This window comes from Salmo salar, chromosome ssa09 (assembly GCF_905237065.1).
Source record: "Salmo salar chromosome ssa09, Ssal_v3.1, whole genome shotgun sequence".
Lineage (NCBI taxonomy): Eukaryota > Metazoa > Chordata > Actinopteri > Salmoniformes > Salmonidae > Salmo > Salmo salar.
This window is the reverse complement of record NC_059450.1, coordinates 72,766,777-72,782,470: the sequence shown is the minus strand read 5'-3', so window position 1 is coordinate 72,782,470 and position 15,694 is coordinate 72,766,777. Positions and strand designations below refer to the sequence as shown.

At 43.3% G+C, this 15,694-nt stretch overlaps 1 protein-coding gene across 1 annotated transcript in view; it reads left to right on the top strand.

Moving 5' to 3' along the window:
• Positions 1-316: 316 nt before the first annotated feature.
• Positions 317-15,694, top strand: part of LOC106611819 (fibroblast growth factor 18) — a 26,596-nt gene continuing 11,218 nt past the window's right edge. The window contains exon 1 of the mRNA XM_014212414.2: positions 317-1,879. Coding sequence (XP_014067889.1) covers positions 1,848-1,879 — 32 coding nt within the window. The 5' untranslated portion in view covers positions 317-1,847. The remainder of the gene's footprint in view (positions 1,880-15,694) is intronic.

The following is a 15,694-nucleotide window of genomic DNA, read 5'->3' as shown; positions in this document are numbered from 1 at the left end:
AGGGCAGAGGGGTGGCAGTGGTCGGGTTTCTCTTTCACTGAGGCGAGGAGTAATCTGAGGGCAAAAGTAACTCGCCTCTTTTATTCCCCAGGGAGTTGTGAAAGGTGGCAAAAGAGCATAAACACGTATTTTGTGGAGATTTGTAAAAACTCAGCCTTGTTTCCCCTTCCCCCTTACTTGCAGCCAGTGACATGTCCAACACTGTTTTGCAGGAGTTGGTCGGCATCACATAGCGACTGACTGATCTCATTTTGATCCATTAAGTGTGTGTGTGAGAGAGGGGGTGCTGAGAGAGAGAGCAGCAGAGGGAGAGGTGGCTGGTGCTGGGAAGGAGGGAGGGAGCGGTGGATTGATCCACGGCTGTTAAAATCTTGTTCTGTTTTTTCTTGGAGTGAGGTTTGTGCCTGTCGACTGACTCGCCTATCCCATACAGCAATCCCATCCACCGTAAAGACAAGCTTTTTGCGGAAGGAAAACCTTTTCTTTCTTTTTTTTAAAGCGAAAACCAACATACATGTTGGAGCTGGAGAAAACCCGCAGCTGTGTCCTTTTTGTGTTTTCCTGTCGCCACTGATTGAAAGAAGGAAGTAGAGAGAGAGAGGGGGAGAAGGTGCAGGTTCTGGGGTCGATTTGTCAATGTGATTAGGTAAACGTCGTTTCAAGTGCACGCATTCACTCTACCTTTATTTCTTTACCAACACAAGTAGACCCGTCTCTTCTGTTCTGCAACGCTCGGATCCTTGAACCAGCCATATACACGTTGTTGTTTTTTTCAGGAAAACTGCTAACTTTCTATTTTACATTTTTTAAATAAAAATATCAGATTGCTTTTTTCCCCTTTCAAACAGTTTCGAGGTGATGTAATCGTTCTGTGTTTTGGTTGGTATTGTGTCGGAGCTCTGGGAGGACAGCAGCCAGGCAACTTGCGGCTGAGACAGACGCGGAAGTCAGGGAAATCAGGTGCAGAGAGCGGCTTTCATTTTCGCGCTGTCGCGGGTGGCTGGGTCCGCCACCCAGTCACAGCTGTTCCCATCCTCTCCAATTCCCCCTCCCTCTATCACTACAACCCTCCTCTCTCTCACTCCCCCTCACCTCTTCCCTTTCATTCAACTCTCTCCATCTCCCTCTGAGCTGGACCGCTCCGGGCTTTTCTCCACTCTACTGGACACTGTTGTTCGGTGTCCCCCGGGCCAGAGACTTCGTGACCCATCGTGCGATAGTAGCCATGACCGAGCCCGCCCTGCAGCACCCGGTGCCCGCAGAGCCCCCTTCTCCACGCCGCCCTCGCCTCCAGCCCGTCCAGGTACCCCGCCTCCCACAGCGCCTTACCTTGCCTCGCAGGGACTAGAGACCTCTTTCTGCGTCTCATATCTTCAAATTCGTCTAATGTGGAATTCTCTCAGAAGAAAGTTATTGACCTAGTATAAGCCTTATTGTAGCACCCAACACCAGGACGAAAGTGAATTAAACATAACGTAGCGGGGGAGTCGATTGGACTTCAGCAGCTGTGAGCCGTGAAGGCGCTTTCACCTGTTCCTCTCAAGCCCGGAGGCTGCAGCTGTTTGATGCCCTAACCTCTCCCCGCGCTCCGCCCCTCCCCGCTCCACCAGCCATAGTGACAGCCAAGAAAGGTAGCCCTCTGGTCACAGTGGCACGGCCACCCCGCCCCGCCACACCCCACCCACCCACCGCAAGCCGATGCCAACGAGAGTGTCCGCTGACTCTTTGACCCTCCACTCCATCCAGCGGATTATAAACACACAAGTGAACTCTCCGGACTGTCGGACCGGCTCTGACCGACAAGGAGACTGACTCTGGGCGAAGTTCCGTAGTGGAGGGGGGAAGAGATGCGGTCCCTTCTCTCCACGCTCGCTGTCTTGTAAGTCTCTCTAACAACACATTTCTCAAGAATGTTATTGATATATAAAACAACGTATGTTTCAGTCATATATATATATATATATATATACTCAAACATAAATTGCTTTATATATAGGGTTTCTCTGGGTATTTGACTGTCATCTCTTCCCATATGTCACCATAGAAACGTGTCAAGATAGGTCAGGTTGTGATTGGCAAACGTTTCCTTGTCACTGGGTTAGAGATTGGGGTATGCCACTCGGACTTGTCATAAACACCTTTATAACTATTATTGCTGGTGTTGTTGATGTTGACCAATTCAATTGGACCTCGGTTTATATGAAGTAGAGTACAGCAATTGAATTGAATCATAGTCTACACACTACCGCAAACTTTCATTGGATCATAGGCTACAACAATATCTAATGGAATAGGAAAATGCTGACATGCCAACCTCCACTATGTTAAAGGATAGAGTGGAGTGCCTGCGGTTGACTATTTGAGGTGTGTCCCGTTCAAATCCAGGAATTGATTTGTCTTTCTTTGTGTCGGCTGTATTTCTCCCAGATGGCAGTCATCTCCAGATAGTTCTCATTCCCTTGCTCAAACAACCTGTACAGGGTGCTCTCTCGTGCTCTCTCTCTCTCTCTCTCTCTCTCTCTCTCTCTCTCTCTCTCTCTCTCAATTCAATTCAATTCAATTCAATTCAATTCAATTCAAGTGGCTTTATTGGCATGGGAAACATATATTTACATTGCCAAACTGGGTTGGTGATTACATGTAAGGGATTACAAAAAAGGTAACTGTAATCCGGTAATCCGTTACATTACCAGCAAAAATATTGTAATCGGATTACAGATACTTTTTAAAAACTAAATGATTATGTCGATGATTACTTTTAAATTTAGAAAGGATGTTTGCAAAAAAATATTTGACAATTCTCTGTTTTCTCAATGTCATTCAAATCAGCATGGAAAAAAGGCGCACGTTTAAATTTGTTCCACCTGAGCAACTCTGACCACGAATCAGAGACCACTATGATGAAACACCAAATGTGTTTGATCGATCGCCGGAAAAGCGCAGGAATAGGCTTTTGTAGGCTGCAGTACAACGTTTTGTTTTCCAAATGGTGCGACTGCAGTCGGCATCCAAAGATGATCCAATTTGAATAAAAGATTGGAGGTAAGGATGACAACAGTGGTGTAGTCGACGGCGATACGGATATATATCTACATAACGCAGTGATGTGAATCACACTGCTGCTCTCTCGTTAAGCTATTTGCGATTTACGTATTGTGGTTGTTGTGGATGGCTGTTCACGAATCTAAATGTGTATTTGAACCCAATGATGGTTGAATTCAAGAAGTTTAAGCTGCCTATCAATCATTGTTTTTGAAACCAGTGGACAGCAAGTGAAAAATGCGCTCTTGCAACGGCAGCATAGTGCAGATCACAGCCTATGGAATAAAAGTGAGCTTTTATTGCTCAATCTAATTCATGCTGAATTTTTTTCCCCAGAGGACTAATGGACAGATACTCAAACTCGTACACTTTCGAAAAGACTTAAAGGGGAAATATTTAGTTATTACTTCAATTTTTTTTTTTACTTATATATACAGTTGAAGTCGGAAGTTTACATACACTTAGGTTGGAGTCATTAAAACTCGATTTTCAACCACTCCACAAATTTCTTGTTAACAAACTATAGTTTTGAAAAGTCAGGACAGTTACTTTGTGCATGCCACAATTAGTTTTTCCAACAATTGTTTACAGACAGATTATTTCAGTTATAATTCACTGTATCACAATTCCAGTGGGTCAGAAGTTTACATACACTAAGTTGACTGTGCCTTTAAACAGCTTGGAAAATTCCATAAAATTATGTCATGGCTTTAGAAGCTTCTGATAGGCTAATTTACATAATTTGAGTCAATTGGAGGTGTACCTGTGGATGTATTGCAAGGCCTACCTTCAAACTCAGTGGCTCTTTGCTTGACATCATGGGAAAATCAAAATAAATCAGCCAAGACATCAGAAAAATGTGTAGACCTCCACAAGTCTGGTACATCCTTGGGAGCAATTTCCAAACGCCTGAAGGTACCATGTTCATCTGTACAAACAATAGTACGCAAGTATAAACACCATGGGACCACGCAGCCATCATACCACTCAGGAAGGAGATGCGTTCTGTCTCCTAGAGATGAACGTACTTTGGTGCGAAAAGTGAAAATCAATCCCAGAACAACAGCAAAGGACCTTGTGAAGATGCCGGAGGAAACAGGAACAAAAGTATCTAAAGCCACAGTAAAACGAGTCCTATATCAACATAACCTGAAAGGCCGCTCAGCAAGGAAGAAGCCACTGCTCCAAAACCGCCATAAAAAAGCCAGACTACGGTTTGCAACTGCACATCTCCATGTCCTCTGGACTGATGAAACAAACATTTGGCCATAATGACCATCGTTATCTTTGGAGGAAAAATGGGGAGGCTTGCAAGCCGAAGAACACAATCCCAACCGTGAAGCATGGAGGAGGAGGTGTGATGGTGTGGGGGTGCTTCCCTGGTGACATTGTCAGTGATTTATTTAGAATTCAAGGCACACATGGCTACCACAGCACTCTGCAGAGATACGCCATCCCATCTGGTTTGCACTTAGTGGGACTATCATTTTTTTTCAACTGGACAATGACCCAAAACACACCTCCAGGCTGTGTAAGGGCTATTTGACCAGGATGGAGAATGATGGATAGCTGCATCAGATGACCTGGCCTCTCACAATCACCCGACCTCAACCCAATTGAGATGGTTTGGGATGAGTTGGACAGCAGACTGAAGGAAAAGCAGCCAACAAGTGCTCAGCATATGTGGGAACTCCTTCAAGACTGTGGGAAAAGCATTCCTCAGGAAGCTGGTTGAGAGAATGCCAAGAGTGTGCAAAGCTGTCATCAAGGAAAAGGATGGCTACTTTGAAGAATCTTAAATATAAAATATATTTGGATTTGTTTAACACTTTTTTGGTTACTACGTGATTCCATATGTTTTATTTCATAGTTTTGATGTCTTCACTACTTTTCTACAATGTAGAAAATAGTAAAACAAAAAAGAAATAAAGTTGAATGAGTAGCCGTGTTCAAACCTTTGACTGGTACTGTATATATTTCCATTGATTCTTGAAGAATATAATTTATATATGACTCATGAGCTTAGTTCAACTTTCACACCCCATTAGAACCCAAAATATAAGCTTGTTTTTCTCCAATGTTTATAAACATTGTAAATGTAAGCAAACACTGTATAGCCTCATAACATGGTTAAAACAATAATGTTGATATCATGGATGGTCAGTCCTTGCATCCGTAGCTCTGTCTATTAATCTGAGAGTGGTTACATTTCTCCAGGCCCATCCCTCAGCTTTTTACCAAAACACAGGCGGGACAACCATTTTATTGTTTCATCTGTGGATTTGCCCTTTAAACAGCTGCATATTATCAAGACATCAAAGTGTCAGCAACAAAAAGGTAAACAATAGGCCTATAACAAATGCAGCATATTGCATTCATTTTTCACATGTAAATAGCACTTTTCAGTAACGTGCAAAGCATGCCATTCCGTGAGCGCAGCATTTATTTTTCAACTCGAATCAATGAGCCCAATCAGTTGTCCATGACAACAAAATCATAAACAACAGAGTAGGGCTGGCTAATAAGTACTTATTTGGGGTCATGCTCAGGTAAAACAATTTGGCTAATCTATACTTCCATATTTCCGAGTCCTATTCTTGAAGATCAAGGGGTACAACATTTATTGGAATGACTAGAATTCTGATAACCAAAGTCTTTTAAAGTAAAGATATAATTTAATCGTAGTATTATATGTAGTAGAAGCAATGTGTTAGAAGAAGCCTACATAACCAACCCATAAAGTAAAATGTAACATCTATATATGGCCAGCCAAGTAAACTTTAACATTGATTTATCCTGCAATAGATGTCGTTCAATTGGTAACATACGTTGTTGTCTTCTTCTAATGCCTCTTAAGGGGAATGTAATCTAAAAGTAACTGAATGTAATCAGATGGTTGAAAAAGAAATCCAAAAGTTGCGTTACTGATTACAATTCTGGACAGGTAACTAGTCACTGTAATGGATTACATTTAGGAAATAACCTACCCAACCTTGTTGCCAAAGCAAGTTAAATATATAATAAACAAAAGTGAAATGAACAATAAAAAATTAACAGTAAACATTACACTCACAAAAGTTCCAAAAGAATGAAAACATTTCAAATGTCATATTATGTCTATATACAGTGTTGTAATTATGTGCAAATAGTTTAAGTACAAAAGGGAAAATAAATAAACATAAATATGTGTTGTATTTACAATGGTGTTTGTTCTTCACTGGTTGCCCTTTTCTTGTGGCAACAGGTCACACATCTTGATGCTGTGATTGCACACTGTGGTATTTCACCCAGTAGATATGAGAGTTCATGAAAATTAGATTTGTTTTCGAATTCTTTGTGGATCTGTGTAATCTGAGGGAAATATGTGTCTCTAATATGGTCATACGTTTGGCAGGAGGTTTGGAAGTGCAGCTCAGTTTCCACCTCATTTTGTGGGCAGTGTGCACATAGCCTGTCCTCTCTTGAGAGCCAGGTCTGCCTTCGGTGGCCTTTCTCAATAGCAAGGCTATGCTCACTGAGTCTGTACATAGTCAGGTATTCTGCCACTGTGTACTCTCTGTTTAGGCTCAAATAGCATTCTAGTTTGCTCAGTTTTTTGGTCAATTCTTTCCAATGTGTCAAGTAATTATATTTTTATTTTCTCATGATTTGGTTGGGTCTAATTGTGTTGTTGTCCTGGAGCTCTGTGGGGTCTGTTTGTGAACAGAACCCCAGGCCCAGCTTGCTAAGGGGGCTTTTCTCCAGGTGCATTTCTCTGTAGACGATGGCTTTGTTATGGAAGGGAATCGGGAATTTGGGAATCGCTTCCATTTAGGTGGTTGTAGAATTTAACGTCTCTTTTCTGAATTTTGATCATTAGTGGGTATCGACCTAATTCTGCTCTGCGTTGCGTTGTATATATTTTTGCAGAATTCTGCATGCAGAGTCTAAATTTGGTGTTTGTCCCATTTTGTGAATTATTGGTTGGTGAGCGGACCCCCAAACCTCACAACCATAAAGGGCAATGTGTTCTATAATTGATTGAAGTGTATTTTGTCAGATCCGAATTGGTATGTCGAATGTTATGTTCCTTTTGATGGCATAGAAGGCCCTTCTTGCCTTGTCTCGCAGATCGTTCACAGATCGTTCACAGCTTTGTAGAAGTTACCTGTGGTGCTGATGTTTAGGCCGAGATATGTATTGTTTTGTGTGTGCTCTAGGGCAACATGGAATTTGTATTCAACTTTTTTGGAAAACCATTATTTTTGTCTTACTGAGATTTACTGTCAGGGCCCAATTCTGACAGAATCTGTGTAGAAGATCTAAGTGCTGCTGTAGGCCTTCCTTGGTTGGGGACAGAAGCACCAGATCATCAGCAAACAGTAGACATTTGACTTCAGATTCTAGTAGGGTGAGGCTGGGTGCTGCACACTCTTCTAGTGCCCTCGCCAATTCGTTGATATATATGTTGAAGAGCGTGGGGCTTAAGCCACATCCCTGTCTCACCCCCGGACTTGTGGAAAGAAATTTGTTTTTTTGCCAATTTTAACCGCACACTTGTTGTTTGTGTACATGGATATTATAATGTTGTATGTTTTTCCCCCAACACCCCAACATTCTGCTGTTAAAGATAATGAAGAGGATTTTCCCAACGTTGCTGTTGATGCATATCTCACGGTAGTTATTGGGGTCAAATTTGTATCCACTTTTGTGGATTGGGGTGATCAGTCCTTGGCTACAAATATTGGGGAAAAAGCCAGAGCTGAGGATGATGTTAAAAAATGTAAATAGAATCTCTCTCTCATTTGAATTGGCCACACCCCACAGGAAGCAGAATGTCTTATTTATTCTACACATCACTACACATTTTTATTTTGACATCATGTGTGGTTTCCAATGTCATGTAGCATTATATGGTTGAAACATTTCATTTTTAAAACTCATTCTCCTAAAACAATTTAAAATAATTGCATACATTTCCCAGAAAATACATTTCCCAGAATGCATTAGATCAAACATTGCCATATGGAAGAGACAATCCAGCATCTCATGACAATTGAAAAATACTGTATGGTATGTGTATTTTTTTGCATTCAAAAGTTGTAGATAATTTTGATAAAAGGATTTGTCAAATGAAAGAGACTGTCATGTTTCATGTCTCATCTGAATTGATTTGTCTTTTTGACAAGATGGCGACGAAAGACATGGTAGCCCTGTTTTCTAGCTCCTAGCCAGCTCTGCAGTATATTTTTTGTGTGTGTGACATTTCCTACAGTATTTGCTTAGAATGTTTCTTGCATTATTAGCTTCAGCCGGAAATAACTTTTGGATATTACATCGGCGGTCACTCACAAGCATTTCAAACAGATATGCAACTTCCCTGAACTGGATCCTTTGTTTGAACTTCCCAAGGCAATTCCATTCATCCCAGGGGCTGCTCCAAGACCCTGTCACCAGAGAGGAGGAATAAGAAGTTGGCTTCTTATTGACCCAGGAGGCGTGCATACCATCCACCGCTCCGAGTATACAGTATTACTTGCTAATGTTCAGTCCCTGGGACAATAAAGTAGACGAGCTCCAAAGAGACATCAGGGACTGTAACATACTCTGAGTCATGTCTCTCTCCGGATATACTGTCCCTGTTCATTTGGACAGCAGGGTTCTCCATCCATTGCGCAGACAGGAAGAAAGAACGCTCTGGGAAAAAGAAAGGTGGAGGTGTATGTTTCATGATTAACCTCTGTTTTCAATTTTCACCTGAAATGATATACTCAAATCTAACTGCCTGTAGCTCAGGCCCTGAAGCAACGATATGCATATTCTTGGTACCATTTGAAAGGAAACACTTTGAAGATTGTGGAAATGTAAAAGGAATGTACAGTAGGAGAATATAACACAATAGATCTGGTTAAAGATCATACAAAGAAAAAAACAACTGTTCTTTTGTATTTTTTTGTACCATCATCTTTGAAATGCAAGAGAAAGGCCATAATGTATTATTCCAGCCCAGGTGCAATATACATTTTGGCCACTAGATGGCAGCAGTGTGCGCGCAAAGTTTTAGACTGATCCAATGAAACATTGCATTTCTGTTCAAAATTTTGTATCAAGACTGCCCAAATATGCCTAATTTGTTTATTAATAACTTTTTATGTTCAAAATGGTGCACTCTCCTCAAACAATAGCATGGTATTCTTTCACTGTAATAGCTACTGTAAATTGGACAGTGTAGTTAGATTAACAAGAATTTAAGCTTTCTGTCAATATCAGATATGTCTATGTCCTGTGAAATTTTCTTGTTACTTACAACCTTATGCTAATCGCATTAGCCTATGTTAGCTCAACTGTCCCATGGAAGGGACGCTGATCCCGAAGAAGTTTAACTACCCATTGTGTGATTGTGGTAACATACAGGAATTCAAGTCCTTTTGTTCTCCCGATCTGGAATATCAAATGCCGACCGCATTACCTCCCGAGATAATTCTCTCAAGGAACTACACTGGACTTTGTACAAACTGGAAACCGAATATCCTGAGGCTGCATGCATTTATTGTAATTTAGCTGGAAATTTGAATAAACGAAATCTGAGGAAAACACTACCGAAGTTCTTTCAACACATCTCCTGTGTACTCTTGCCCATTGCTACTACCCCTTCTGGGACGGGGACAAGGCCCTCCCTTCGGCAAATCAGATCATGCCACTATTTGGATTCACCTCTTATAGGCAGAAACTTAAACAGGAAGTAACCATGGTAAGAACTGTTAAACATTGGTCAGACCAATTGGAATCTATGCTTCAAGATTGTTTTGATCACACGGTCTGGGATATGTTCCGGGTTGCCTTGAGAGTAGCATTGATGTATACACTGACTTGGTGACTGAGTTCATCAGGAAGTGCATAGAGGATGTTGTTCCCACTGTGACGATCAGAACTTATCCAAGCCAAAAAACGTAGATAGATGGCACCATTCGCGAAAAACTGAAAACTCGAACCACCGCATTTAACCACAGCAAGCTGACTGGGGACATGGACATATACAAAAAGAGCAGCTAAGCCCTCCGTAAGGCAATCAAACAGGCAAAACGTCAGTACAGGGATGAAGTGGAGTCACAATTCAATGGCTCAGTTATGAGACGTATGTGGCAGGGACACAAGACAATCCCGGATTATAAAGGGAAAGCCAGCCATGTCGCGGACACCTTTGCCCGCTTCGAGAAAAACACGAATGTGAGCTCTTGCACTCCATGGCCTACGTGAGTAAGACATTTAAGCGTGTTACCCCTCTCGAGGCTGCCGGCCCAGGCCAGCGGGGTTCTGAGCTGCGTTCTCAGAGCATGTGTACAGAGAGTTTACAGACATATTCAATCTCTCCCTATCCCATTTGCTTCAAGATGTCCAGCATTGTTCCTGTACCCAAGAAAGCGAAGGTAACTGAACTAAATGACTATGGGCCTGTAGCATTCATTTCTGAAGTGCTTTGAGAGGCTAGTTAAGGATCGCATCACCTTCACCTTACCCAACACCCTAGACCCACTACAATTTGCATACAGCCCCAACAGATCCAAGGATGACGCAATCACCATCACACTGCACACTGCACACTGCCCTATTCCATCTAGACAAGATGAATATCTATGTAAGAATGCGGTTCATCGACTACAGCTCAGCCTTCAACAGCATAGTGCCCTGCAAGCTCATCACTAAGCTCGGGGCCCTGGAATGACCCCCGCCCTGTGTAACTGGGTCCTGGACTTCCTGACGGGCTGACATCAGGTGGTGAAGGTAGGCAACAACACCTCTGCTACGCTGATCCTCTACACCGGGGCCCCACAGGGGTGCATGCTCAGCCCCCTCCCGTACTCCCTGTTCACCTATGACTGCATGGCCACTCACGTCTCCAACTCAACCATCAAGTTTGCAGATGACACAACAGTGGTGGGCCTGATTACTAACAACAACAAGACAGCCTACAGGAAGGAGGCGAGGGCCCTGGCAGAGTGGTGCCAGGAAAATAACCTCTTCCTTAACGTCAACAAAATTAAGAAGCTGATTGTGGAGAGCAGAGAGCACGACCCCATCCACATCAACGGGGAGGAAGATGAAGCATTTGGGCTTGGCCCATAAGACCCTCACAAACTTCTACAAATGCACAATTGAGAGCATTCTGTCGGGCTGTATCACCACCTGGTATGGCAATTGCACCATCCGCTACCACAGGGCTCTCCAGAGGGTGGTGCGGTCAACCCAACTCATCACCGGGGGAATACTGCCTGCCCTCCAGGACATCTACAGCACCCAGTGCCATAGGAAGGCCAAGAAGATCATCAAGGACCTCAGACACCTGAACCATGGCCTGTTCACCTCGCTACAATCTAGAAGGCAGATACAGTACAGGTCTTAAAAATAAAATAAAGTAAAAATCTTCATCATTCTCCACAAAATACCCCATAACAACAAAGCGAAAACAGGTTCTTCGATTACATTTTAAAAAATAAAAAAACAGATACCTTATCTACATAAGTATTCAGACCCTTTTCTATGAGACTCGAAATTGTGCTCAAGTGGATCCTGCTTCCATTGATCATCCTTGAGATGTTTCTACAACTTGATTGAAGTCCACCTCTGGTAAATTCAATTGATTCGACATGATTTGGAAAGGCATACACCTGTCTATATAATGGTACAACAGTTGACAGTGCATGTCAGAGCAAAAACCAATCCATGAGGTCGAAGGAATTGTCTGTAGAGCTCTGAGACAGGATTGTGTCGAGGCACATATCTGGGGAAGGGTACCAAAACATTTCTGCAGCATTGAAAGTCCCCAGGAACACAGTGGCCTCCATCATTCCTAAATGGAAAGTGTTTGGAACCATCAAGCCTCTTCCCAGAGCTGGCCACCCGTCCAAACTGAGCAATTGGGGGAGAAGAGCCTTGGTCAGGGAGGTGACCAAGAACCCGATTGTCACTCTGACAGAGCTCCAGAGTTCCTCTGTGGAGATGGAGAACCTTCCAGAAGGACAACCATCTCTGCAGCACTCCACCAATCAGGCCTTTTTGGTAGAGTGGCCAGACAGAAGCCACTCCTCAGTAAAAGGCACATGACAGCCCACTTGGTTTGCCAAAAGGCACCTAAAGACTCTCAGACCATGAGAAACAAGATTCTCTGGTCTGATGAAACCAAGATTGAACTATTTGGCCTGAATGCCAAGCGTCACATCTGGAGGAAACCTGGCACCATCCCTACAGTGAAGCATGGTGGTGGCAGCATCATGCTGTGGGGATGTTTTTCAGCGGCAGTGACTGGGAGACTAGTCAGGTTCGAGGGAAAGATGAAAGGAGCAAAGTACAAAGAGATCCTTGATGAAAACCTGCTCCAGAGAGCTCAGGACCTCAGACTGGGGCTAATGTTCACCTTCCAACAGGACAGAGACGCTAAGCACACAGCCAAGACAATACAGGAGTGGCTTCGGGAGAAGTCTCTAAATGTCCTTGAGTGGCCCATCCAGAGCACGGACATAATCCCAATCAAACATCTCTGGAGAGACCTGAAGATAGCTGTACAGCGATGCTCCCCATCCAACCTGCCAGAGCTTGAGAGGATTTGCAGAGAAGAATGGAAGAAACTCCCAAAATACAGGTGTGCCAAGCTTGTAGCGTCATACCCAAGATGACTCGAGGTTGTAATTTCTGCCAACGGTGCTTCAACAAAGTACTGAGTAAAGGGTCTGAATACTTATGTAAATGTGATATTTCCGTTTTTTTATACATTTATTTGCAAAGAATTCTTAAAACCTGTGTTTGCTTTGTCATTATGGGGTATTGTGTATAGATTGATGAGGAAAAAAACAATTCAATCAATTTTAGAATAAGGCTGTCAGGTAACAAAATGTGGAAAAAGTCAAGGGATCTGAATACTTTCCGAATGCACTGTACATAGTCACTGAACACTGGTCACTTCAATAATGTTTACATACTGTTTTACCCACTTTATACTGTATGTATATACACTGAGTGTACAAAACATTAGGAACACAATGCTTTTCCATGACCGACTGATCGACCAGGGGAATCCAAGTGAAAGCTATGATCCCTTATTGATGTCACTTGTTAAATCCGCTTCAAATCAGTGTAGATGAAGGGGAGGAGACAGGTTAAAGAAGGATTTGTTAACCTTGAGAAAATTGAGACATGGATTGTGTATGTGTACCATTCAAAGGGTGATTGGGCAAGACAAAATATGTAAGTGCCTTTGAACAGGGTATGGTAGTAGGTGCGAGGTGCACCGGTTTGTGTGTCAAGAACTGGATCGCTGCTGGGTTTTTCACGCTCAACTGTTTCTTGTGTGTATCAAGAATGGTCTACCATCCAAAGGACATCCAGCCAACTTGACACAACTGTGGGAAGCATTGGAGTCAATATGGGCCAGCATCCCTGTGGAACGCTTTTGACACCTTGTTGGGTCCATGCGCCGACTAATTGAGGCTGTTCTGAGGGCAAAAGGGGGTGCAACTCAATATTAGGAAGGTGTTCTTAATGTTTTGTACACTCAGTGTACTGTATTCTAGTCAAGGCTCATCATATATAACTACTGCTGTACGCAACTTTTCTATTCATATACTTTCCATGCTATCTGTACACACTACCATGTACATATTTATATTCTGGACTCTGACATTGCTCATTCTAATATCTTGATTTCTTTATTTTTCTTTGTTGTGGATTTGTGTGTATTGTTTTGGATTGTTAGGTGTTACTGCATTGTTGGTGCTAGAAACATAAGCATTTTGCTGCACCTGTGATAATATCTGCAAAATATGTGTACTTGACCAATTTGATTTGGTTTGAATTAAATTATATTTCCTTCAATTCAAATTCTACTTCCTGAGGGGTGTGGACAACTCACATTCAAATTAATCTGTTGAATTTAATTACATTCGGAAAATTCCCGAATTGAGTCCAACCCTGCTCTACACAAACATGGGTTCAATGGTCTAGCCTCTGACCACTGCTGCACGCTGGGGCCTATAGTGTTATTCCTCTAAAACCACTGCTGCGCCCTGGGGCCTATAGTGCTATTCTTCTAAAACCACTGCTGCACGCTGGGGCCTATAGTGCTATTCCTCTAAAACCACTGCTGCACGCTGGGGCCTATAGTGCTATTCTTCTAAAACCACTGCTGCACGCTGGGGCCTATAGTGCTATTCCTCTAAAACTACTGCTGCACGCTGGGGCCTATAGTGCTATTCTTCTAAAACCACTGCTGCACGCTGGGGCCTATTACTGCTTTAACCACCACTGAGACTTACTTCTCTGCTGCTCAAACCACATCTCCGCTCTGAGGCCTACTGCTCCGCGCTGAGGCCTACCACCCTAACCGTTTCTCAACACTGAGACCCACTACCTCAACCACTGCTCCATTCTGCAGCCCACAACCTTCACCATTACTCCACGCTAGAGCGCCATAGTGAGGCCCACTATACCTTAAAGTGTACTTCACATGGGAGACCTTCAGAGATGCAGGTTTATGATGTCAGCTACATGCTTTTTTTGGCACAGGCCAAAAGTGTAACTAGGCTTTCCTTCTGTCCCTCTTCTAGAACTATACCTCCCTCATAATGTCTCTTCTACTCTCTCTTCTCTGCCATTCTCTGCTCTCTCTCTCCTCTCTCTTTCTCACTGGCATAGTGTGTGTCTGTGGTCTGGGGAGAGAGGTAGAATCCAGAACTGAGGCACTGTACTCTGTCTCCTCCGCAGCAGTGATGTTTTAACAGCTGAGAGTCCTCACAATGCACAGACACCACCACCTTTTCAGCTGCGCAGGCAGAATGCAGCTTTGGTTTCCCTGGTGTCTGCATCTGTTATCAGCCTCTATGAGCTGATACACCAGCTAAGGGAAAGATGATCAGTGCACTGTTGCATCAGAGTAGTTTGGCTTCTTGTGTGTTTGGGTTGGTGGGGTTTGTAGTTTGTGGGTTGAGCGAGTTAAGAGTGAGGTACATGTATCATCAGTGGCTGGATCCAAGACTCTTCTCTTCTTCACGTTCTGTCATGCCATAGAATATGGGGACACCCCTCTTTCTCCAGACACTGTATATATAGAGGAGGAGTATAGTCATTTCCTCTCTCTTTCTCTCTCCCCTCCCTCTCTTTATCACCATATCTCTCCTCTCACACTCTCCTGTCTTTCTCTCTCCCCTCTCTCTCTCTATCACTCTCTCTCTTCTCACACTCTCCTGTCTTTCTCTTTCCCCTCTCTCTCTCTATCACTCTCACTCTTTCTCTCTTCTGTGCATCAGTCTTTGCTTTAGTCCAGCTGTCAGCTGCCTGCTGCCCCCGTGCACACACATACACACCCTGCACATCTGTGTGTGTGAGGCCATGACTGTGTGGGGGAGTCTCCTCCATCCCTAAACACTGAGCATGGGAGAGGAGCGATACGGAGGGAGGGGGTCGAGAGCGAGAACAGGGGTAGGGAGAGAGGGAGACTGAGAGATATGGGAGAAGGACAAAGAGAGTGAACAGATAGGAGAGAAGAGGGAAACATATGTACTGCATTTGGGGTGATTCCGTGCCACCATGGCCTAAAAATGTTTAATTTTCACATAGAAACTTCATTGTGAGGAAGGATGTTTAACATGCTTTTTACATTTGTATCACAAACCATTTTTGAGAA